The sequence below is a fragment of the Lepidochelys kempii genome, chromosome 1 (genome assembly GCF_965140285.1).
Source record: "Lepidochelys kempii isolate rLepKem1 chromosome 1, rLepKem1.hap1, whole genome shotgun sequence".
In the NCBI taxonomy this organism is placed as follows: domain Eukaryota; kingdom Metazoa; phylum Chordata; order Testudines; family Cheloniidae; genus Lepidochelys; species Lepidochelys kempii.
The window spans coordinates 302,645,924-302,658,020 of record NC_136380.1 but is presented as its reverse complement, the minus strand read 5'-3'; the positions used below and the strand labels follow the sequence as shown (position 1 = coordinate 302,658,020).

The window sequence follows — 12,097 nt, the reverse complement described above, 5'->3', positions numbered from 1 at the left end:
ATGACACAAGCCAGAAAATATTATAATGCCACTATATAAATCCATGGTATGCCCACACTTTGAAGACTGCGTACAGTTCTGGTTACCCCATCTCAAAAAATATATTAAAATTTGAAACAGTGCAGAGAAGGGCAACAAAAATGATTAAGAGTCTGGAACAGCTTCTGTATGAGGAAAGATTAAAAAGACTGGGACTTTTCAGCTTAAAAAAGAGATGACTAAGAGGGGATATGATAGAGGCAGGGCCTTCCCCAGACCAAATGGTGCCCCAGACGAGGAGAGTCTTCTGTGCCCCCCCTCCATTTGTTAAACTTTTGGAATACCTTATAGCACTATGAGTCCGGAACACCCCAAACCCCCTAAACCCAGCACCTCTGGTGTTGCCTGGGTTGGGTCACCTGCCCCTAAATCATGCCCTGGATAGAGGTCTATAAAATCATGACTGGTGTGAAGAAAGTGAATTAAGAAGAGATATTTACTCCTTAACACAACACAGGAACCAGGGGCCACCCAATGAAATTAATAGGCAGCAGGTTTAAAGCAAACAAAAGGGAGTACTTCTTCACAGAACGCACAGTCAACCTGTGGAACTTGTTGACAGGGAGTGTAGTGAAGGCCCAACTATAAGAAGGTTCAAAAAAGAACTAGATAAGTTCATGGAGGATAGATCCATCAATTGCTATTAGCCAAGATGGTCAGGGATGCAACTCCATGCTCCGTGTGTCCTTAGTTTCTGATTGCCAGAAGCTGAGAGTGGATGACTTGGTAGATCACTTGATGATTGCCTGTTGTTCGTTCCCTCTGCAGTATCTATATGATGATCCCCTCTGGTGTTATCTGGACTGGTGATATGCTAGGTCACCCCAATCCTTGACCCTGGGAGCCAGTCTTATTCTGCTCTGCTGTGAGAACCCCCACTCCTGGGTTGTTTACGCACTGCCTCTGGCATGTAAGCTGCTCTTTGGATTGTGCAACTGAATGACACTAGCCAATATCTCCGGTCCCAGACACAACTCTAGGAACCTCCATCTTGCAGTGTCCAGTTATGCCCGTTGGGTGTTGCAAGCTTATAGGACTTCATCAATTTAACAAAGAAATTGATATGTACCAGGCTTGTTATCCCAAGGGGAGTCTCTGACACACTTTAAACCAAGCGCACTGCTTCAGGTAGAATAAACAAACAGATTTATTAACTACAAAGATAGATTTTAAGTGATTATAAGTCAAAACACAAGAAGTTGGATTTGGTCAAATGAAATAAAAGCAAAACGCATTCTAAGCTGATCTGAACACTTTCAATGTCCTTACAAACTTAGATGCTTCTCAGGTTGGCTGGCTGGTTGTCCTTCAGCCAGGCTCTCCCCTTTGATCAGTGCTTCAGTCGGTTGGTGGTGATGTCTGTAGATGGAGGTGGAAGAGAGAGGAAGATCATGGCAAATGTCTCTCCCTTTTATCATGTTCTTTCTTCCCCCTTGGCTTCCCCCCCCTTCAGAGTCAGGTGAGCATTACCTCATTGCAGTCCTAAACTGACCAAAGGAAGTGGGGTGACTCACTCGAGAGTCCAACAGATCCTTTGTTGTTGCCTAGGCCAGTGTCCTTTGTTCTTGTGAGGCTGGGCTGGGTTTGTCCCATACATGCCCTGATGGGGTGAGAACTTCCCCTCTGCTCTTGGAAAGTTTTTTGCCTGGGCTTGCTTTAAGCCATGAGGACACACTCTCAGCCTCATAACTATATTCATGAAATTACAACCTATAACATTACTATAACCATGATTACTATAACATTATTATGACAACAATGCTCAGTGCATCATGAGCCTTCCGAAGACACCCGATATGACACACTTTGCATTAGATACCACACAATCATATTATAAGGATGAACATGGGGCTGCTGGGTGTTCCCCTGAAGTACAGAATGTCACAGCCTAGCATTGGCCACTGTCAGGATACAGGATACTGGGCTATATGGACCATTGGTCTGACCCAGTATGACCATTCTTATGAAATTTTCAGATAGACAAAGTAGAAAAAATGGTACTTCAGAATTTTATTTTAAGAATATTTACTTTGTATATATTGACATGTAATGTTGACAGCTTGTGTTTTAATAGTGATAAAGCTTTTTGAATCTGTGTCTGCTGTCATTAAATAATTATCTGACGTACCATAAGCTCCCACAACTGTGAAAATTAAAATCAATAAAAATAAAACAATGCTTAAAACCTATAATATTTGCACAGCTGTGAAAATTTAAATTGATAACTAGCTAAAAATAAGCTTACAAATCAATATTGATTGTATCCATGAAAATTCTAATAAAAATTAAATTCTGCCAAGCCTACATATGTTTCTGTATGTCAAAGGAATTCTAATGACTTGGTTTTATCTTTGTAACTGTATTGCTTTTTGTTTCTTGTCTATGTTTGTTTAATATCCAGGGAGAAAATAATTGTTAAGCAGTAGGGAGGTCTCATTGTGACTTTCTTTGTGCTCTCTTGGTTTTTCCCAGGGAAGCTTGACTTTCAGCAGGAGGCTTTTAAACTTCATGCCAAATTACAAGTTTAAATCCTAGAGTAGTGTTAAAGATTCCTGACCTACTTCTGTTTTGATATAGAGGCTCCTGGAATAAAAATATTTTTAGACTTGATTTTAATGTATGTACAGAACTAAAATAAAGGAAATAAAACTGCATTTCTTCCATAGAATCTCCTTAAGATCCTACGTAAAGTCAGTTTTTCAAAGCTATATTTTTGTTGTTTAAGATAACATACATTTGTTGGCATAGATGTGGGGGTGTTAAACTGCTGATCTAGTTAGTCATGAATGATTAATCTTTGTCACAAAATGCATTAAATCTGCTTTAATTATTTTGAATTTGGTTCTTTAGGATTTTTAGTATAATAATGTAGCTAATAGCCCTAGCCTGGTCAGCATAATCATAGTTCATAATAGCCGTTAATGGAATACCTTTAATATTCGACACGTTGCTTGATAAAAAAAAAAAGTAAGATGTATGGTTGGGGTCATATTTGGAGGATATAGCCGAAAATAGCCATAAAGCAATTTCAGTTGATACTTTAGCGAGTTAAAAAATTACTTTTCAATGCACAGAATGTACTCAAAATGACTGCAGTCTATTACACTGTGGTATGTAGTAGTCATAGCATTCCAAAAGAAAAATATACAACAAGTTTTTGAAAATGGCAATGGTTTACATGTCTAAAAAACCAAAAATATTATTTCTCCACAGGCTGGTACAGAGGATTTGCCTTAAAAAACCCAAATATCAAGGTAAAAACCCAGATGTTTCTAACTATAATTTGAATTCTTTGACAAAAATGTGAATTCAGTCAAACATGTTCATAGGTGAGTGTAAGAATATGATATTTACCATTATGGGAATGCCACAGTTTGATAAGATACTATGGTATTTGGTGTTTTATATTTTAAAATCAATGTTGACAGAAGTATCCTTGATCATGGATTATATTTTTTTTTTAATACTCTCATGTTAATACTGTGAGCCCCTTGAATGTCAAGACCTCTTGGCAAAATTAGCTTTTGTTTAGGCAGCATAAATTAAGCCTGGGGGTTTAAGGGAAAGCTAAATGAAATTCTAGAGAGCTAGCTATCATGAATGCATGGTGAAAATAGTATTGATCAGATGCTTTGACTTTAATGTGCAGACTCAGTGTAGCCTCAGAGCCCAATTAGATAGCTATTGTACCTCTTGCAAATGCACATGACACTTCTTGATGCCAGTGAAAGTCATAATGCTAGAGTGAGATCCCTTATTCTTTCTGATTTTTACACTTTTTTGCATTAAAGTAGGTTCGGAATTAGATTTTGGTGCTGTTGGGTTCTCATTTTTGTATCTTAATCTGGTTTGTAAGACATTTGCAATTACCCTTGCACCATTTTGGATTTGAGCTACAGCCTAAAGTGAATATTGATTGCATTTGATCATCATGTGCTTACTGTCAGTGTAAGTTTGTACCCTACCAGATGTGTCAAAAAAAGTTATGAATGGGACATCCTAAATACGACTCAAGCTCTGTGAGGAAATGAGCTAGCCATTTGTGCACTGTTGTCACCTTTTGTGGATGAAGGTGATTTTTTGAACTTGACCTTGAAAACTAGTCTTCTTGAAGGCAGCATGGTCTGGTAGCGTTGCTCTGCCAGACTTCTTCGCGAGCTATTCTACAATCTGTCTCATAGCAAAACGGGGCACCATCAACTGTTCTTAAACCACGAAGGATTTATTTTTTTAAATTTTCCATCTGAACATGTTAAAACTAGTAACGTTTTCCTTTTTGGAAAACTCATCATGGCTTTCTCTTGCAGTTGTTTCTTTAGTGTAAACTTGCCTGCTTTTGTTTACTGCCCTGCTTGTAAATCACAATGCTCTGTAAGGAGTGCTTGGTGGTAGTTAATTGCTGCTGCTTTGCTACCAGAGAATATAAAAGAATACTGTATTCTTTAGTAGATCCCAGATAAACCATGGAGTCATTAAAAATGCTGTGTTTTGAAAATCCATTCCAGATGTCAATTTTAAGATGTCATAGATAAATGTTGTCCACAGACTATTTGTCATTGTCCCCTTAAAATAGGACTTAGTAAAAATGTTAACTATCAAAGAGCTATGCTGCAATGTTCTATACATTCTATACACATTTTTAGCTTCGTATTTGAAGTTTCAATCATTTAAATCTATATTATATATACTAAATAGTCACAGTGGGATTTTTTGTCACAAATAGTGTCACTGATAAAAAGAATACTCTATACATTGTGCAAGTTTTTCTCTGAAATGGTTAGCCTAAACCAAGGTTCTCTCCTAACAGTAGGCAGCTTGTTAAAACTTTGTGCATTTATTAAACTATTTTCTCTTTCAGGGTATATTTCCATCCAACTATATTCACTTGAAAAATGCGTGTGTTAAGAACAAAGGGTAGGTTGTGATTTTGTATTCAGCTATTTAAGGAGGCTGAGAAGAAGGATCTGAACTTGTACAGATTGTTGTAACATGGCTTCTTTTCAGGCAGGATAAAGATATAATTTTCACTGGTGTTTAACACTGTAAAACTTCAGCTCACTACCCCCAAGGATTTAAATGAATGTCCTTAAACAGCCTGGCACTTTCATTCAGGCATAAGATAGAAGTCACTTATTCTAAAAATACGTGGAGCGGAAATGGGGAAGTAATTTCTGTGTTGTCTAGTATATGCAGAGAACAATTACTTGTTTTAACTACTGGTGTTACTCAGATTGAGTTTAATAGGCTGGCTCTCTTGTTTAAACACAGTAGTAGCTCCCTACAGGGTTCTGCATAGAATAGTCTATTAGCCATTGCTGAACATTGTTCATTTTATTTAGGGTGTCAGCTGCTTCATGGCAGAACTAGGTTACCATTATTTGAAACAATCTCCTGGCATTCACACACAACGTTGAAAGGGACAGTTTAAAGTCAGTGTATGCGTTATAAAAAGATTTTACAAATCTAAAATTAATAGAATTGTTTTCATGCTTTTTGTTTTTAAATTACAATAAAACATTTTTTGTTTTAGTTTTGGATGTCTGCTAGTCTATTTTCATTATCAAAAGCAGAGTTAGTAAAAACCAAGAGGTTAGAAATTCTTTCAATTAAAAAAATCCTAACATGCTAGTAAAAGGGAGAGTGACATTTTGTTAAGGTGTCACTTTTAACTTGACAACAACCCATTTAAAATATCCTGTTTATCAGTGGTTATCAGGCCAGCACAGTTATTTTCCTTAGGTGTTTGCACAGTTCCTGAACATTTATTTCCTAGAATTGACCTTCTTTTGTTACATGCATGAATAGAGGAATTGTTGATTAAAATTAGCAAAAATAATTTGGAATTACTCATCATGGAAGAGTTCTTGTTTTCAGGGTCCTTTTGACCTGAAAGGACCTGGATAGCATGTATTACACAAATGCTTGAAGGTTTAAAACTACATCTCCCTTATGGGAGGGGAGAATAAGAAAGTGAGTAGAAGGTCAAAGCTCCATGACTGGCAAATAAAATCTTCCTGTTTGGCATCCTCTAACAACTGGAAACCTGGTCAGGACAAGTGAAATTGAATTTCCTATTGCCTGCTGAATGAGCCACTGTCTGCTATGTTTCTAAATTACTATGCTATTTCTGCCCAGCCAGTTACGCCATTCAGTAGGGCTGGTTGAAAATTTTCCACTGAAATTGTTTGTGGACAGAAAATTGGGTGCTTGACAAAATAAAACTCTTTGTTGAAAGTGCACAAAAATGGTTCTGTGTGGAAAATTTCACTTGCTTCATGCCCCAATTTTCCTTTATGGGCTTTACTCTGTAGCCAAATTACCTCTCCCATGATGCTGTATGGCCAGGGAATCACACGGTGCTCCTCAAAAACTCAACAAAAGGGGAGACTGTGGTGATTCATGGGAGATGTAGTTCAGCCAAGAAGCCAGGCCATAGTTAACTATTGCAAACAGCCTCTTCCTCCTCCTCCAGATTGGACCTGATCCTCCATGGTGTGTGCTGTTTTTACATCTGTGTAACTTTGAACTAATGGAGTTGCACTAGTGTAAAATCAGTGCAACACAATGGAGGATTTTGCCCACAGGCTTATTTGAGAAACATATTGTTTGTCATTGGACAAGAGCAAGTCAACTTAATACATTTTCCTAGCTAAGGCAAAAACGTCACAACTCCTGTTTCCACACTGAACAACCTTGCTAGCTTTCTTTCCTGAGTCCTTGCTTCCATTCTATCCCCTCTTTTTATAGGAATTGCATTTCTGGAGTAATTTACGTAAACAGAAGTAAAAAAAAATAAAAGGGGGGGGAGCATGTTCACTTGTTTAGTCACTAAATTATAATAGCACCAACAAACTTTTCTTTTAGCTGAGGAGATATGTACAAACGTGCTTGAAATAATTGTATTGATATAAAGCTATGCGTGAAATCCTGCCCCCTTTGAAGACAATGGCAAAACTCCTATGACTTCAATGGGACCAGCACTTCACCCTATGTTTTTTTTTTTTCAGTTAAAAAGAAAGAAGTCCCAGGGATGTTAATAAATATCAACATTTGTAAGAGAGAGGTTTTATGTTAGCAATAGCAGTGTGGTTTATATTGTTTGTATAATGCCATATATTCTTCTGGATGCCACAGGCAGTTTGAAATGGTTATTCCAACAGAAGACTCCGTTATCACAGAGATGACATCAACTTTAAGAGACTGGGGGACAATGTGGAAACAACTTTATGTGGTAAATACTATATAATATTGCCTCGCTTGAACGCAGTTTAAAATAGATTCTGTCACCTTACAAATAATAAAATAAAGTGGTTTGTATTTAGGAAAAAACAAAAGGAAAAAAGTATTCATCCAAAGATCAAATTGTTTGGCTTTTTTCTCCATGCAGGATTTATTTAAACCTCTTTTTTTCCCCCAGTTTTTTTTTAATCCAATATTATGGTTTTCTGCCAGAGACTAACTAGGACATCTGTTCACCATGTAAATGATAGTAACACAGAAGAATAAATGGGAATGGCTTGATTTGTTCTCAAAGTCTAGATTTAAAAATGGTACGTTTTGGAAGCTGTGACTGCATAAATCTGAATGACAATATTAACATGGCTATTAAAAGACAAAGACCAAAAAAAGAGCAAGAACAAGAAGATCAAATGGTTCTTTTTCAAATATAAACAATCAAAAGCCACAAACAACAGAGTGAAGGAAATAATCTAGAACGTAGTAACAAACAGAAGGTAACATGAAAGAACTGCAGTTTCAGTCCATAATATTAATCAAACAAGAAAGTAAAGTGCCACAGTTAGTTGCAGCTATTGTAGGGAGAAAAGGACTCAGGGGAAAAGAGGGAAAAACATTCTTCCAAAATCTGACCCCTTTCCAGCAGCTGTGGCTTTGATTTGACTTTGATTTTGGAATGGGAGGTTAAATTTTGCACAGATTGTTTTAAAAGAAAAAGTTTTTGGAGGATAAAAAGTCAAGAACCCACAAGCCTGACCTTGAACCTCCTTTTGAAAGAAATGATGAACAGCCAGTGGAAGGAAAGCAGCTTGATACTTAAGTAAAAAAGCATCAGCCACACTATCAGAGGCTCGTTCACCTGCACATCTACCAATGTGATATATGCCATCATGTGCCAGCAGTGCCCCTCGGCCATGTACATTGGCCAAATCGGATAGTCTCTATGTAAAAAAATAAATGGACACAAATCAGACATCAAGAATTATAACGTTCAAAAACCAGTCGGAGAACACTTCAATCTCCCTGGTCACTCGATTACAGACCTAAAAGTTGCAATTTTTCAACAAAAAAAACTTCAAAAACAGACTCCAACGAGAGACTGTTGAATTGGAATTAATTTGCAAACTGGATACAATTAACTTAGGCTTGAATAGAGACTGGGAGTGGATGTGTCATTACACAAAGTAAAACTATTTCCCCATGTTTATTCCACCCCACCACGCCCCACTGTTCCTCAGATGTTCTTGTCAACTGCTGGAAATGGCCCACCTTGATTATCACTACAAAAGGTTGTCCCCCCCACCCACCCCCCCCTCCTGCTGGTAATAGCTCATCTTAAGTGATCACTCTCGTTACAGTGTGTATGGTAACACCCATTGTTTCATGTTCTCTATGTATTTTCCACTGAATGCATCCGATGAAGTGAGCTGTAGCTCACGAAAGCTTATGCTCAAATAAATTTGTTAGTCTCTGAGGTGCCACAAGTCCTCCTTTTCTTTTTAAGATAAAATGTGTTTCACAAAGTAAAAGCGTGATTGCCGAGCTGAAACAATGACATGCTGCCAGACAGAAGAGATATTTAAAAATACTAGTACTGAAGGTTGTCAGTTACATAATAAGTACGGCGTATAAGTTAGTTTTAAAAATATTGGCAGGATGGGAGAGAACAGCTTTTATTTTGGCTTGCTGTACTTTTTCCTTTTTTCTTTCTTAGCAAGGACAATTTTTTTGTTGCTTGACTCAATTTGTCTTGTTTATACTTAAAACCCTGCAAATTCAGCATGGGTCAGTCTGTGATCTGAGAGCCCTATTATCCTATTTGCATGGGTTGCAAAGAAACCAACCCCTGTAAATTAATGTGGAGGTCTGATTATAGATTAAGTCCAGCCTCCAAAGAGGGCATCCATTCTCACTTACCTCAGCACCTCCTGAGTAGAGTCCAAACTTAGCAAAGCATTGACTTAAGGCCCTCCCTATTCAGCAGCATTATATGTAAACATGTGGTTAAGTCCCATTAAAGTCAATGGTGCTTAAGTACATTCCTAAAGCTAAGCATGTGCATAAGAGTTTTGCTAAATAAGGATAAATGTGCTTCTGATGTGAGGTCTTATTAAGGAGGATTGTAAAAGGTGAAATCACAGCACTACTTGTGGAAAGGAGGCTGACTAAAAGGATAGTTCCCATGGATTCACAAAAATTTGTAATTGTGAACATCCTCCATCCGTTTCTATAAAATCTATTGAACCTTTACTACTGAAAGTTTGGAGAAAAAAAATCTGAAAAGCAGTTTTAAAGTTATCGTGTTTCAAGGATTTGGTTCATACTTCCAAAATGCCTTGTCCTACACACTCCAAATTTGCTTTGTTGAGCAAAAGTACCATTTTAATACTTTGATGGTTGGGTGGCAGGGGAGCTATTCAAAGTTGTATATGATTTAAAGAACTTGTGATAGGATGTACATACATACGGCTAAAGTAGGCCGGGGTTAGCTAGGGATTTGTTAGGGGCATAAAAAAGAGGCTAAGGGAGAACTCCTAAAGGGAACAGGAAGTGCACTCTGTCCCCAGGTCCAGGGAGGAAACACTATCATGTCCCAGACCAGGAAGCAAGGAGAATTTGGGAAATTGACTGTCATGTTTAAGCAGAAGAAATATATTGCTTGCTGGGGATGATGTAAGATAGGCACTATTTCAGGGTTGGCCAAATTGTGGCTTGTGAGCCACATGTGGCTCTTTTACCGTTGAAGTGTGGTTCACAGAGCCCCCCCACCCATTCCCCACCTACCAGATGGGGGGCGGGAAGAGATTTGGGACCATTGCCTTGCAGCAGAGTAGTGGTGTAGGGGCTTCTGCCCAGTGGGGAGTGGGAACTCGGGGCTTCAGCAGGATCGGGGCTGAAGCCCCAACCCCTTTCAGGTGCCTCCCATAGGGCTGAAACAATGAGCTGGGCAGGTGTGCCCCAGCTCTTGAACTTCTGAAAATTACCCTATGTGGCTCGGAAGGTCAGTAAGTTTGGCCATCCCTGGACTATTTGTTTTTTCCCTTATTTGAAGCAAACTATCTTTTGTTGCTATTTTTGGACCCTTAAGAAAATTGACCAATCTGCTGCTGATTCCAGAGTTGGTCAGAGTCCAGTAGCATGTTTTGCGGGTTTGAAACCAGGAAGGGGGCCCATCAAGGAGCCCAGAAAGGGGGACAGGGGCGTGGAAGGGACATGGACCCATTCTTCCCTGACTACAAATGTGGGGCTTCTGGGGAGGTGGGCAGGACTTATGGGGCATGGAGAGGTGGAACTATAGGGCATAGTGGATGGGCATTGAGAGAGGCAGGGAACCGCAGGGCATAGAGACAGAGGACCATAGATAGATTCAGCCTTTTTATCGACATTAAAAGGTTTGTAGATACACAAAACTGCCAGAAGCCCTCCATTTTGCTCATCCCCTCCATTCCCTCCACCATTCTTAACCCTATACCCTACCCAGCTTGAATTTCCTTTTCTTCCCTCCCATCATCTCTTATGAATTCAATAGGTCAGTAGAAGAAGTATGCCACTTTGGGCCTTATAGATCTGTCAGACCAGGGCTCCACACCTGCAGACGCTATACACAAACTCCATTTAAATTTCAGGACCTAATTTTTAAAAAAGGGAAATCTCCCCCAAAGTTTGTTCGATTCAGCAGAAAGTGTTTCACTGGCATTTATCTAGCATGTCCCCAGAATTACATTTTCTTCATGACCGTTCCACAGCTTTATAAAACTCAAATGTTGAATCTGGAAATGACCGATTAATGGCTCCAGCCAGTTCTCCATCATTGACTATTGCCAAGTCTAATTTACATAACCCACCCGACATTAATTATGCCCCCTATAATTAGCTAAAATATAAGCAACGGTTAAAATAACAAACTACTAGTCCATGGTAAAATCCCAATTTCCTGTGTAAAGGATGCACTTCCAACATGCCTTATTAATAATATGTTCATATGTGGTATTCCAGTAAACTACTTCCTAATGTTGACTGCAAAAAAAGAACTATATGGGTTAGTTACTACATAATATAGTTTATAAATATGAACTTGAAGGGTCTTGCATACGCTTAAATGTCATATAATCCACAGACTTTATAGCACTAAACAAATGTAATCATGCTATTTCTGAGAGTAAAAATATTCTTCTACTGTACCCACACATCAGTGAGAGAATTTATACAACTGACCTATCTGAATGTTTCCTGGAACTATGTTCCTTTCACAATCTTTGCATGCTAAAATGATATATAAATTCAACAATGTATGTCTAACAGCATATTTTCAATGCAGAACAAAACAAGGGGCAAAGGTAAGGTACGCTGGGTGATATTGAGTCACAGAATATTAGGGAAATTGACTGGATCCCTAAATTGTTCATTTCTAGACTTAACTTTTACATTTTATTTTTACTAAGGGACCTTATTTCCAAACAGTGCTGAGTAACTGCCCTCTGAAGCCCAGATCCCTTTAAGATATCTCCAGCTGGACACTTAAAAATGGAGATGCCCAAAATCACTAGTGATTTTTAGAAAATTTAGACCAGGAAATTTTGAGAAGACAAAATTGTTTCTCAAAAAGAAAAGGAGTACTTGTGGCACCTTAGAGACTAACCAATTTATTTGAGCATGAGCTTTCGTGAGCTACAGCTCACTCAAATAAATTGGTTAGTCTCTAAGGTGCCACAAGTACTCCTTTTCTTTTTGCGAATACAGACTAACATGGCTGTTACTCTGAAAATTGTTTCTGTAGACCTCTTCTACACACGTTACATGGTGCTTCAGTTTTTTTAAAGAA

At 38.3% G+C, this 12,097-nt stretch overlaps 1 protein-coding gene across 5 annotated transcripts in view; it reads left to right on the top strand.

Annotated features, from left to right (window-relative positions):
• DOCK4 (dedicator of cytokinesis 4) overlaps window positions 1–12,097 on the top strand; it is a 426,144-nt gene that overhangs the window by 158,917 nt on the left and 255,130 nt on the right. For all 5 annotated transcript variants that reach the window (XR_012156797.2, XM_073328106.2, XM_073328104.2 and 2 more), the window contains exons 3-5: window positions 3,253–3,293; window positions 4,898–4,953; window positions 7,174–7,270. Coding sequence is in view for 4 of the 5 variants with exons in the window: in XM_073328106.2 (XP_073184207.1) it covers window positions 3,253–3,293; window positions 4,898–4,953; window positions 7,174–7,270 (194 nt within the window). In the remaining variant the exon portion in view is untranslated. The remainder of the gene's footprint in view (window positions 1–3,252; window positions 3,294–4,897; window positions 4,954–7,173; window positions 7,271–12,097) is intronic.